The sequence below is a fragment of the Nylanderia fulva genome, unplaced genomic scaffold (assembly GCF_048542155.1).
Source record: "Nylanderia fulva isolate GAGA-0341 unplaced genomic scaffold, ASM4854215v1 Scaffold196, whole genome shotgun sequence".
In the NCBI taxonomy this organism is placed as follows: Eukaryota; Metazoa; Arthropoda; class Insecta; order Hymenoptera; family Formicidae; genus Nylanderia; species Nylanderia fulva.
Genome location: NW_028190227.1, coordinates 159,359 through 173,752, shown reverse-complemented (window position 1 = coordinate 173,752; position 14,394 = coordinate 159,359). Strand labels below are relative to the sequence as shown.

General features: G+C 35.5%; 1 protein-coding gene and 1 long non-coding RNA gene across 3 annotated transcripts; one reads left to right on the top strand and one right to left on the bottom strand.

The window, feature by feature from the left end:
• The first annotated feature begins 7,689 nt into the window (after positions 1 to 7,689).
• LOC114944360 (uncharacterized) lies at positions 7,690 to 8,967 on the top strand. Its single transcript, XM_085481891.1, is given in 2 exon segments — positions 7,690 to 8,003; positions 8,005 to 8,967. Coding segments are annotated over 2 exon segments (1,176 nt in total). The 5' UTR covers positions 7,690 to 7,760; the 3' UTR covers positions 8,938 to 8,967.
• Positions 8,968 to 12,923: 3,956 nt separating this feature from the next.
• On the bottom strand, positions 12,924 to 14,168 carry LOC114934813 (uncharacterized). 2 transcript variants are annotated; one of them, XR_014924545.1, is made up of 4 exons: positions 14,072 to 14,168; positions 13,805 to 13,964; positions 13,510 to 13,646; positions 12,924 to 13,417 (listed from the first exon to the last, which is right to left on the bottom strand). It is a non-coding gene; the product is annotated as an uncharacterized LOC114934813 (long non-coding RNA). The 2 variants fall into 2 exon arrangements; XR_014924544.1 differs by having other exon boundaries at positions 13,805 to 14,091.
• Positions 14,169 to 14,394: the final 226 nt, after the last annotated feature.

Below are 14,394 nucleotides of genomic sequence, written 5' to 3'. Positions count from 1 at the left end.
ATCCTGGTTGTTTTAAAACTGTAATTCCAGAGGCGATCTATTCGTGTGCTGGTTGTTTTAAAACTGTAATTCCAGAGGCGATCTATTCGTGTGCTGGTTGTTTTAAAAAATAATTCCAGAGGCGATCTATTCGTGTGCTGGTTGTTTTAAAAAATAATTCCAGAGGCGATCTATTCGTGTGCTGGTTGTTTTAAAAAATAATTCCACAGGCGATCTATTCGTTTGCTGATAACTGTACAAAATATTTTACCCCAGATGCAGTTTGCATGTGCGCAAAATTCTCAGAAGCAATATTGCAATGTTGAAACTTTATAACTTATCATGTGATAGTGACTTTCACGTAATCTTTATGACTGTGCAAGGTCAACACTAATGGTACTATTTTATAGTTCCTTTGAAACCGTATAACTTTTGTTGTTTTATTATAAAATGCATTGAAACAAAGAGATATTAGGGGTAGTAAAAATGGGACACCTTGTATAAATACACACACACATACATATGTGTATATGTATGTGTAACAACCTGTGTATATATAATTTTTATATAATTATAAATTATATAAAATGGGACACCCTGTATATGTATGTGTGTGTCGATTGACAACTTTTTTATTGCGACATCTGTAGAGTTTTGTCGATAATTATATTTAAAAAATCTTCATTATCGACCCTATCGGAGTTCGCCCGTGCATTTAGGATCCCCTTAAGGCTGTAAGGAAATCGATCAATCAAATATACAGGGTGTCCCCGATTTTGCGGATCAACTCTTGTGAGTAGATAGAGCGTGTTAAATTGATGAGAAGAGTACTTCTTACGCGCCGCTCGTGTATAGCCATCGTCCGTTCCTACCACAGCTTCGCCGCGTGCTGAGTATCGTGTAACGTGGGACGTCTTTTCTTGCCGCGCGCTTGGATCGATCGATCTTATTTATTTAATAACTTAATAATTATTACAAATTTATCAAAATGACCTAATACTTTTTTCTTCAGTTTGACACGCTCTATCTACTTATGAGAGTTGATTTTACATTAACAATACTTTAGAAAACTCTATGTATATATTGTTACGTCCTCGCGACGTCTCTTGCGCTGTCTCACAAAAAGATGTCACTCACACTCTCACTCGCGTCCGGAATGAATAAATTCTCGTAATGAGGAAAGGAGTTTTAATTAAACGACCCAATACAATAAAGCGAAGAAATACAATATATAATAGGCCAAAAAGCCCATCGGTCTCGTAAGCGTCCGCTCGGTGCGACAGCTAGACCAAATCTAATCATGGCGCCCTAAAACATTTGAACGCCGGTTGTCTATAAACAACCCTCCTAGGAGATGAAAAGGGATGAAGGTGCTCAGGGGATGTAAACCAGGGACGTAACACTGCCCCCCTTCTTCAAGATTGTCGTCCCGACAATCAGGAACAGGGGGCTATCCAACGCTGTCCAATAACTCTGCATTTCGATGCCGACCTCAGGACTCCGACGAATTTTCCTGTTCTACCCTGGGCTCCTGCCACAGGTTACCGAACAATCCGCCATTCTGGATCCCGTCGCACATCCACACAAGTTATCGTCGACTCCAGGGTACCGACGAGCCTTCCTGCTCTACCCTGGGCTGCTGCCACAGGTTACCAAGCGACTTCGTCATTCTGGTCCCAATCGACTGACAGTCCAACGTCGACTCCAGGGCTCTAACGAATCATCCTGCCCTACCCCGGGCTGTTGCCACAGGTTACCGGGTGATTCGCCAACTCAAACCCAATCGACCTTCGATGTTTTGTTTTCCACGTCCTGATTTTCCTGCGACCTCGTGAAGAATTTCAGACAAGGGGGGGGTAACTTCCGTGGACCCATCGTCCCTTATGGACTCCCCAAGTCCCTGCCTCGGCATTTGCCCGAAGTCCCGCGGGAAAACCACGGATCAAAAACCGCGAGAGAGGCAGTCTTCGTAGAATGAACTGAAGACGAAAACCCTTCTTCCTGGAAAGCTCAGTTCGAAAATCGGCTTCTCCGCCATATCCAGAAAACTCCGTTTCTCCCCAAAGCAGAATCGCAAACACTCCTTTAATCGAAACCTCTCCCTCGAGTGAAATTTCTCTTCTTCGGAGATTCTGTAAAAGAAAAAGAAGATTACGCAATAATTAATTCACCCTACTTTTATCTGTTCAAATTTTCCTCTAAATCTTTCATAGAATAGACATTTTTCGGGCTCCAATCTATTCTAACAATCCTTATCCCTTTCCAGAAAAGGAGCTATCCTATCCGCATGCACAACTTTTTTCCTATGCCTAGGAGTCTTTTGGATACAATATACCACGTCGTTAAATCTTTTAATAACCGAATAAGGACCCTCCCAATTATTCTGCAATTTCTGGGCTTTCCCTTTACTTCTCTTGGGATTATATAGCCAGACTCTCTCTCCCTCCTCGAAAAGAATTGTTCTAACTTTCCTATCATATCTGGCTTTCATTTGCGAAGACTTTAAAGCCATACGTTCCTTAACACAAGAACGAATTTCCTCTAATCTTTCTTTTAAATTATCCACAAAATTTTCTGGAGGCAATTTCTCTTCATCAATCTTAGGACTTTCTTGTAACAAGTCTACTGGCAGTCTAAGTTCTCGAGCAAAGTACAACTCGGCAGGAGTCACTCCTGTAGTCTCATGTTTCGACGATCTGTATGCCAAAAGAAACATAGGAATCCATTCATCCCAATCTTTCTGATTTTCAGAAATGTATTTCGCCAAGTAATTGATGATTGTCTGATGTTGACGTTCTACCTGACCATCTGATTGAGGATGAAGAGCAGTAGTCCTTGTCTTTTTGATCCCAAGAAGTCGCATTAATTCTCCAAATAACTGAGACTCGAAATTCTTTCCCTGATCTGTGTGAATCTCAATAGGCACTCCATGCCTTGAAACAAACTGACTCACAAAAATTTCGGCCACAGTTTTGGCTTTAACATTCTTGATAGGGAAAGCTTCTACCCATTTTGTGAAACAATCCACCATTACAAGAAGATATTTATTCCCTGACTTAGTCAATGGAAGAGGACCAAGGATATCCATTTGCACCCTTTCTAATGGAGCTTCGACGTTATAAATTTGCAAAGGGGATTTTCCTTTTCCAGAAGGACCTTTCTTTGCTATACATATCTTGCAGGTTCTGCACCACTTCTCTACGTCTTGTTTACAATTTGCCCAAAAGAATCTTTTTCGAATCTTCTCAAGAGTCTTGTTAACTCCGAAATGTCCTCCAAACGGAGAATCATGAGTTTCCTGTAAAATCTCTTTGATCCGATCTTGAGGAACTATCAATTGAAGGAAACTAGTTTGAAGATTTGGGGCTTCCCATTTCTTATAGAGAACTCCATTTTTTAAAACGAGAGAATCCCAATAAGACCAATAAATCTGAGCCGAAACATTCTTGGTAGGAACTTCCGAATGCAATGGTCTTTTTCCTGTTTCTTTCCCTCGTATAATAAATGAAATGTTTGGATCTTTTTGCTGAGCACGACGCCACTCTTCCAGATTTTCTCCCACAAGCATAATGCGAGCGACCATTTTCTCTCTTTCTTCTGCGTTTTTCGTCTCGACTTTAGCGCAGTATTCGCATCCGAAAGCTTCACATGATCGCCTGGACAATCCATCGGCATTCCCGTGAGATTGTCCTTTTCGATGAATAATTTCGAACTCAAATTCTTGAAGTCTTTCGAGCCATCGAGCTAATTGTCCTTCCAGATCTTTAAAAGACATCAACCATTTTAACGATACATGATCTGTACGAATTACAAATTTTCTACCTAAAAGATAGTGACGGAAAAATCTCAAGGAATCTATTATTGCTAACAATTCTCTCCTAGTCACACAATAATTCCGCTCAGTCTTGCTAAGCGTTTTACTAAAATAAGCGATCACTTTCTCTTTTCCCATCTGTCTCTGGGATAACACTGCACCAATACCGATATTAGACGCGTCAGTATCTAAAATAAATTCATCTTCTCCCTTAGGAAAAGATAGTATCGGGGAAGACGATAACATTGATTTTAATTTTTCAAAAGCATCTTGGCATTCTTTTCCCCAAACAAATTTAACTTGATTTTCTGTTAATACATAAAGGGGTTTTGCCAAAGAAGAAAATCCTTTCACAAATTTACGGTAATACGAACAAAAACCAAGAAAGCTTCGTAACTGTTTTCTAGTATGGGGAACCGGCCAATCTCTCACGGCTATAATCTTTTCGGGATCCGTAGTAATGCCTTCTTCTGAAATAATATGTCCCAAATATTTCGTATTTTTTTGAAAGAAAATACATTTTTTTGGATTCATTTTTAAATTAGCTTCTCTCTATCGCGAAAATACTAAATTCAAATTCTCTAACATTTCATCAAAAGTTTTACCGAAAATTATTATATCATCTAAATATACTAAACATTTTTTTGATAAAAGGCCATGTAAGACTTTTTCCATCAATCGTTCGAAAGTCGCGGGAGCATTACATAAACCAAACGGCATTACTGTAAATTGCCACAGGCCCCTGCCGATTGAGAAAGTCGTCTTTTCTTTGTCCTCGGAACGGACTTTTAGTTGCCAATAACCGCTCTTTAAATCTAATGTGGAAAACCAGGAGTTACCTGAGAGTTGATCTAAAATATCGTCAATCCTGGGAAGAGGATATGAATCTTTTACCGTCACATTATTCAATTTTCGATAATCGATGCAAAATCTTATACTGCCGTCTTTCTTTTTCACCATAACGGCCGGAGAGATCCATGGACTTCGCGATTCCTCTATAACTCCTTGTTCTTTTATGTCCTCAATAATTTTATCTACTTCCTTCCTTAAATGAATGGGAATTCGACGAGGTGCCTGCTTAATGGGGAGAGAGTCTTTTATGTTAATAACATGTTCTACAACACTACAGTTGCCAGCCACAATGTTTTCAGAAAATACATCAGAGAAATCATTTAAAAAGTTTGCAAAAATTTCTTTCTCTGTTTCTTTCAAATTCAAAGAATTATTTTCAAAAAGATTTTTTAAAATAGTTGGAACTTTACAAGAGTTTTCAATTCTAGAACAATTAAAAGTTTTATTTTCTTTTGACTCTAATTCATTAAACTCATCATCAAAAATATTTTGTAAATTAATCTTTTTAAGAAAGTCTGTTCCCAAAATACAATTATCATTTATGGCGGCGACAAACATAGGAATAGAAACACAATATCTTCCAATCTCTACTCTAACTTCTACTAGAAAATTAATTAAAACTTTTTCTCCTGTAGGATATTTCAAATTACAATCTTTAATTCGAATCTTCTCTACATCCTTATTGAACATTTTTTTATTTACAAGTGAAACATCAGAGCCCGTGTCTATTTTCAAAGAACATTTTTTACCATTAATCTTTCCGAGATAACAAAAATCATTTTCTCTAATTCTACCAATACTAAAATCTACAAATTGATTCGATATCGGGGCTTTTTCGGAAAAAGTCGAGCTTACCCCGCACAGCTCAACTAAACCGCGTTTCCCTTCTCCTCAGGACACTCAAATCGAAAATGTCCCGTTTTACCACACGTCCAACATTCTTTGCCCTTTGAGGAAAAATTGTTTCTTCGCCATCCCCCTCTCGAAGGATTTCTATTTTCATGATCAGATTTTCGCGCGCTGTTTTCATGGTTCTTATTATTGTTTCCGTATTTTTTATCAAAATCCTTTGGCGCGTCGTTCCTCTCCACCTTATGGAAATTCGCGCTGTTAAATTTTCCGAAATTTTCCTTCTTTCTTTCAAAATTTTCCCCTTGAATAGTTTTTATAATCTTTGCCCTCTCAACGGCCAAATTTAAAGAGGTTATCCCCTCTAATTGAAGGGTCCTCCTCAAGAAACCGTCATAGAGAGCAGAGATAAATTGCGCACACGCGATTTTATCCCTCACCGCGTAAGGACATTCGGGATATGCGAGTCGCGACAATCTTTCTAATTCGGCACCAAAAGAAGCGAGATCCTCCCCGAATTTTTGTCTCCGATTCGTGAATAAAGAATAATAGTTTTGAGTAAGATTTCCCTCCCCAAAAAGTAATTCTAATTTTGATTTTAATTCAGTAAAACTGAGGTTATCTAAATTTTCTATATTATCTAACACAGTTCGCGCTTTTCCCCTTAAATTCGCGGCTAAAGCAACGGTCTTCGCGGATTCGTCCCAATTATTCGCGCGCGCGACCAAAAGAAATTGGGAGAGGAACTCCCGCAGCGGAACTTTCCCGTCAAATGTATCGGGTTTTACTTTAAAACCGATTCTCGCGCGAAGATCACTACTAATATCTCCGCAAGCTCTATTATCGGAGTTACAAGCGATATTATTGGGAGGACTTAGCTCGTTTTCATTCCGCGAGGCGATTCTCTGCTCTAGCCGGCGCAGCTCCTCGTCGCGTTGTCGCAGTAAAGCTTCGAATTGCGTGCGCTCCTGCTCTCGTTGTTCTCGCAGCTCTCTGATTTCCCGGAGCGCAGTTTGCTTTTCCTCCGAAAGAGTCTCCGTATTCGATGGCGTTCGCAGCGGAGCTTGTGAACGAGTTAGTCTGGGCGAATGTTGGGTGGTCATTTTCCTAATTATTTTTCGTAGCTCGTTGTTCGTTCGATCCCGGACGAGCCCCCAAAATGTTACGTCCTCGCGACGTCTCTTGCGCTGTCTCACAAAAAGATGTCACTCACACTCTCACTCGCGTCCGGAATGAATAAATTCTCGTAATGAGGAAAGGAGTTTTAATTAAACGACCCAATACAATAAAGCGAAGAAATACAATATATAATAGGCCAAAAAGCCCATCGGTCTCGTAAGCGTCCGCTCGGTGCGACAGCTAGACCAAATCTAATCATGGCGCCCTAAAACATTTGAACGCCGGTTGTCTATAAACAACCCTCCTAGGAGATGAAAAGGGATGAAGGTGCTCAGGGGATGTAAACCAGGGACGTAACAATATTATATATATTACTAAATATATTGCAAGGTATGTTTATCAAACGCATGCTGATATTGCTGTATTTTGTTGATATAACAAATATCGCAACATTAAATATACAAAAAATTTGTTCATAATGATTAGATTTTAATCCGCGATGTATAAACATGCAAAGGGTTAAAAAAATTACTTAGCAATTAAAATTCTATGTGATTTTAAAACTGGCACACAAAGTAGGATGAGTTTTCTAACCTAAACTAACCGCCTGTCACTATATAAGAGAAACGAGAGGACTTTCTACAGGAAATAAACAATGAATTGGTAGAGAAATTGCAATTGCAGTTTATTCTCACTCTTTTATTTACATATGTATATAAACTTATTCGTAATAATATTATATTTCTTTACAAAGTTTCTTATATTTTATAGACTTTGCATTATGAGTATTATAATACAACTTATAACAAAATAAAACTTGTATTCATAAATTTTCAGAGCTTCAAAAAATAAGGAAGTTAAAGATTATTTATCCTGTGCAAAGTGTTATGGTTTTTTTTCTAAAATTTCACTTCGCCAACATTTTTATCGATGTACTGGTCGCAGTAGCAAACATGCTAAAGCTGTAACAATTTTGGGACGTTCAATTTTAGGTAGAGTTCATAGCGCAGCTAATAAAAAATTACGATCTGTAATATTACCTGTGATAAAAGAGGATGATGTATATCGCGTAATAAAATATGACAAGCTTATTATTTTATATGGTAACAAATTATCTATTAAATATAAACTGCAACACCAACACGACATGATTCGCGCGCATTTAAGACTGTTGGGCCGTTTTCTATTAACTATTAAAGAAATTAATAAAAATATAATTGATTTCGAATTTATATATCATCCAAAATTTTATGAAGATGTTATTATCACAGTTAACAAAGTAGCGGGTTTAAATAATGAAGTAGGAATTTATTCTAAACCTACTACAGCAGCTATGTTAAGAACATTAATAAAAAAAATTGGTCATATACTTATTACGGAATGTATAAAATAAATGTCAAAATGATGAAAAAAAAGGTTTAGTTAAAGATTTTCTAGAATTATTAATAGAAGATTACGGAACTAGTGTAAACAAAACAGTTGTGGAAACACGCTTACAACATCAAAGACAAAAAAGTGATGATCTTCCATCATTGGCTGACATAGCTAAATTGTACATGCATTTAAAATGTAAACGACAGAAAGCATTTGAGGATTTAATGAATGAATACACATATGAAACTTGGTTGGTGTTGGCAGAATGTACGTTAACCTCAGTTCAATTATTCAATTGTAAACGAGCTGGTGAAATTGAACGCATATTAATCGCAGATTTTGAACAATACAGAGGTATTGATTCAGCCACAATTAATGATCTCTTTAAAAATATTTCATTGAAGGCACAAGAAGCAGCAAAAAAATATGTGCGTTTTGTGATTAGAGGCAAACTTGGTCGCACAGTACCTGTGATATTAAACACTGATTTGTTAGAATGTGTAAAATTAATACTGCACTTTCGCGAAAAGGCTAAAGTTCTTGCAGAAAATCCATATATCTATGGTCTTCCAAATTATAATCGAAAACGGTTTAAATATTTGAGAGCTTGTGTTCTCATGAGGAAATTTTCTGAAGAGTGTAATGCAACAGTTGCACATTTATTACGTGGCACGAAGTTAAGAAAGCACATTGCTACATTTTGTGCAAATATGGAGCTTGCTGACACTGAAATATCTGACCTTGCAAATTTTATGGGGCATGCTGAAAAAATCTATAGAGAAGTGTATAAACAACCCATTATTAGTCGTGATATTTTGAATATTACACAACATTTAGAAGCAGCACATGGATGTGATTCTCAAAGTTCTAGTGAAGATAGTAGCAATAATGAAACAAATATCGGAAAAGAGAATATAGAAATAGCTATAAATGAAGGTATAAATTATTAATTATATTAATAATGTTGATGTATTGTTAATATGTATCGTTCCTAATATATATATATAACGTTAATTTTATGAAAGTGAGAGAAAGAGAAAAAGAGTATTTATTTACATTTATTTACATTAGTTATTTACATAAATTTTTCTAAATACTTTTTTGAAAACAAAATCTATCAAAACGTGTGCATATATTAAATGATATTATTAATGCAATATGTATACTAAATACAAAAATAAGTGATGATAGCTCATTTGTTAATACATCTACATCAGGAATTGTCGATACATCTACAGCAAAGATTACAGATGGTTCAAGAACTAAAAGCGTTCTTGTAGTAGTAGTAGTAGTAAATAATAAGTAAGTGGTTCCATGACTTGGCCTCCGACGGCACCTAGATCTGGCGAGATCCATTGTGTCTCCTCACTCTTGTCTTTAAACTGGGTGATGTGTACTCAGCCCAGAGTTCTCCACTAGGCTTATGAGTTCCACCACCCTTGTTTTGTCTAATTCTTGGGATTTAAGAAAACTTTGTCCCCAGATCCTGAATCTCTTTCTAGCCAGAGCCGGACATTGGCTTGGCACAGAATATGTATGCTGTCCTCTTTTTCCTCCCCGCATAGTCGACACTCCTTCCTGTCTGCGAGTCTGATATTGAATAGGTGGGCTTTGAGTATTGGTGAATGTCCTGTCAGCAGTCCTATCCCCATCCTCAATTTCTGCCTCCCGGGTTTTTTTTAGACTTTATCTTTAAAAAAATTTTTTTTTAAAAAACCCCAAAATTTTTAAGGGAAAATGCAAAGGAAATAGATAATAGATTTTCACAACAAAATAGATAAGGTTAAGTTTTCTCTGTTTAAATAAATATGTATAGTAAATATATAACAGTAATAATATCATAATTTTTCTCAATTTTTACTCACAATATACGCTAGTAAAGTAAAATAAATTAGTAAAATCTACCGTTTATTAGAATCTCGACAATGTATTTCTGATGACAGCGAAGACACACGTTTCTCTATGTATACTTTTAGATATTGAAATGTCATTGGTCAAATTTTAGGGAATTCCGAATATTTCCGAAGTTGGATTGCTTAAGAATGAACTTTACTAAGACAGTCTTAAGCTTTAACCTGATTCTTCAAGACTCGTTTGTGCATACAGGGTTTGTCCGGAAAGTAATGCGTCGCATTTTTTTAAAAAAGAATTTATTGATCGCATAGGTAAAACAACTTAAAATTGTTCGAAGTATGACCCTTCTGCGTCAATACATTTTTGCCAACGCGATTTCCATGCGTCATAAGATTTCTGGAACTCCTTGACTGGGATGCTGTTCAGGGAGGCCGTCGAAGTAGCTTGTACGTTGTCAACCGACTCGAGCTGTTGTCCTTTGAGCTCCCTTTTCAGCCGAGGAAATAAAAAAAAGTCCGCCGGGGCCAAGTCGGGACTGTAGGGCGGCTGCGGCACCGTTGCCACACCGATCCGGGTCAGGTAGGCCGTTATCGCATAGCGTTGCTCTATCGTTCTCTCCATCACAAGTTCGACGCGACCACTAAGCAGAGGTTCACAGAATAAGCCGTCCTAACCCTCCAAGCGCATGGAAACAATTGAGCGACCTACCGTTGGAAAGCTAAGGGTACCCCCCTTCCTCCCCAACCGGTCCCATCGCTCTGCGATGTATAGTCGCGTCACAAAAAAATGCGACGCATTACTTTCCGGACAAACCCTGTATAGGACATTCTCAAGATAATTTTGGACGCTAAGTTCATCTTGGCGAAGACTATCTTAAGACAGATTTTAAGCAACATCTATGAATTCCACCCCTAGAGTCCGAGAAGAAGCGCTAACAGCGCTACTCGTTGAGAGATGCAGTAATTAAAAAAAATAGAGGTTCTCATGCTCTTTCTCAAGCTGCAGGTCTCTTAATTCGCAACGATTGTCACTATTTTTTAACAGGTATTGAATTAAAATAAATTGAAATTAATTAACTGGAATTAAATTGAAATTAAATTGAATATAAACGTATAATGATTAATTTTCATTTTCCTGGTTACCACTTTCTGACATGTTTTCTTGATCCTTGCATCCTTTCTTGTCTAAATAGGATTATTAGAAAAATATAAGTTTATTATTTAATATATATGGATAAGACATATATATATATATATATATATAAACTAGACATATATATATATATATATATATATACACATACATACAGGGTGTTCCCGGGTTAAGGGGGGATTCTAGTGTAACAGGCCAAAAAATAAGCGATGTTTAAGATTTTTTTTCTAGAAAACTATTAATGATAGCCAAATAAAACTTTTTGGGATAAAAAGAGACCTTCTTAAGGTATCAAAAAATTTTAATTATTTTGAATTTGCATTATTTAATTTCAATATATAATATATAATCTGGACCCCTCTCTGAAATTTCCCGTCCATTGGCGGGCGTTGTAATGTTCTTCTCGGTTATCTGAAAGCAAAAAGCGAAATATTTTCTTAAAGTTAGATATTTTCCGCTAGTATTATACCTCCCTAACAAAGAAAAAATAATAAATTAAACAAATTGTAGCGTTTTAAAAAAATTTTTTTTTTTTTAAATATAAATTTGATCATATATTGATCAAAAAATGTTATAAATAAGTGCAATAAACATAAAATGATAGGTATAGTACCTAAAGAAATTTATAACGAATTGAACAAAACTTGACCAAAGTTGATCGGTTTATTAGTTCTCAAGTTATCATGCCCGCCAACTTAAAAAACATGGTTTTGAGAAAAACGCGTTTAAAGTTTTTATCAACTAAACTAAACGCGTTTTTCTCAAAACCATGTTTTTTAAGTTGGTGGGCGTGATAACTTGAGAACTAATAAACCGATCAACTTTGGTCAAGTTTTGTTCAATTCGTTATAAATTTCTTTAGGTACTATACCTATCATTTTATGTTTATTGCACTTATTTATAACATTTTTTGATCAATATATGATCAAATTTATATTTAAAAAAAAAAAAAATTTTTAAAACGCTACAACTTGTTTAATTTATTATTTTTTCTTTGTTAGGGAGGTATAATACTAGCGGAAAATATCTAACTTTAAGAAAATATTTCGCTTTTTGCTTTCAGATAACCGAGAAGAACATTACAACGCCCGCCAATACTTACCGCCAAATGCATGCGTTAAAACTTTCGTTACAATTTTGAGTGTATCCACCTAAACATCTTTGTAATAATTCATCTTTGGACAGATCTTCATAAATTGACAACAGATGATCTTGAACACTTTTATGAAAAGCAGGCTGATGCTCAAACTAAATATCGATTGACTGCCTGCTGCTTGGAACTCTGACGCGTCTCACTAAACAGAGCTATAACTTCTTTATTTTTGCGAATTCGACTTTAAAACTGTAGGAGCGTATTTTTAAGATGTTATACTTTTAACTTATGCAAAAAAAATTTCGATTTTTTTGACCCGTTACACTAGAATCCCCCCTTAAATGGCCAAACTAGGAATGAATAATGTCGAAATATAAAAAAAATATAAATATATTGCGTGAATTTTCGGACACCCTGTATATGTGTGTGTGTGTGTGTGTGTGTGTGTGTGTGTGTGTGTGTGTGTGTGTGTGTGTGTGTGTGTCCCAGCGAGAAATGATAGTCAAATCGACGTCGATTCAACGTCGAATCAATGTCGAATTGGTCGAATTGATATCGATTCGACTGATCATTTCTCACTGGGGTGTGTGTATGGAGGGAGAGAGAGAAAGAGAGAGAGGGAGGAGAGAGAGAGAGAGAGAGAGAGAGAGAGAGAGAGAGAGAGAGAGAGAGAGAGAGAGAGAGAGAGAGAGTGAATAAGACTGAAACTTATAATTTCTAAACAACGTATATGAAAATTATTAAATTGACAGATCATAACTCTGCATATTTTTATAAATTTAATTTTTCTAAAAGCAACAGGTAATTGGCAATTTTTAATAAGTATTCTAACTTACATAATTCTTTTAATAATTTTAACTTTTCTTTGTGACGACGTTGTTTTGCTGCTTCTTTTCTCTCATTAATGTCATATAAAATATCTTGCAAAGATTTCTTAGTCTTCTTTTTAACTTCTGTGTTTGATATTTTTAGATTGCACGATTTCAATGCTACATTATTTTTGATGTTTGTTACACCTCTTAAAATTTCTGGTTCGATACTACCGTCTGCTGCTGAAATTTTCTTCAGTTCTTCATACTCAACCTCCATTCTGCTAGAACCTGATTTGCTGTTATTATCTATTGATTTTTTCTTTCTCTTTATAACCGTTTTATATCTATTTTTACATTGCACACCAGTCCGTTCAATGTTCAAAATTTCCTTTAAATCTTGGGCAATTCGGTTCCACATGGCTTTTTTAGTTTTGTACCTTTTCATTGGACCCACTAATGAAAGGTATGAATTGTATTTATCCAACAGAAATTTCGTTTCAGGGATGGTCCATAATTTATCTGTAAAAAGAAATTTGTGAGAATGTAACGCATTATCATTCAACTTACTAATTTTAGATGTATAATAGTAAACATATATGTGTAGTATATACCACTATCATCATTGTAATCTTCTAATTTTTTTGTACAAACATTATTTTGACTTGCAGTAAAAATATTCTCATCCTGAAGATTTATTTCTGTATTTGATGAAGTTAAACCACAATCATTGTTTAAAACCACTGGAATACTGTAATAAAAGGATTAAGCAGTTTAATATATATATACAGGGTGTCCGGTAATTGTCGCCTCAACCGTAATATTACTTTTAAATAACAATTTACATTACTGTTATATTGCACAAACGTTAAAAATGTAACATTACTTGTTACTTCAGAGATACATTACCGTTATATTTAGTGTTTAGCGGGTAGTGAAAAGTTTTATATTTGAGTTATTGTAGAATGTTTTTTTAAAGTTAATTCAAGTTTATGACATAATTTGAGATGTGCTTTAATTTTATTTTTCCTTTCCATAATTCTACTCATTTCTGTTTTTCGATATTAATCTGCGAAGGAAAGCAAAAGTAAATACTATATTTTGTTTTATTGTATATATTCATTTCTTTTGAGATTTCGTTTCTCGTCAGACTTGTTGTTTGAGTCGAAATGTTACCTTTTTAAAGGACAGACGACGTTTACTGGATGAGAACATATAAGAAGTGTTCTATAATAAAATTATTACTTTCATCATCAATATTTGAAACAGTTTTGTTTCCTATATCCATTAAAAATTTAAATCTTTTTCCAAAAGTTTCCAAAGTTTTCATATACCTCTCTTCTTTTATTTAGTTCTATATAAAAATTAATGAAACTAACTATATATTTACTCCCTGAATACGAAATTTATCTCTTTCTTTAACAATAAGTATATCTTTACCTTTCTCACCATCTGCGTATTTCTGTGTTTTAATTCTTTGATTTATGTCGCTATAATTT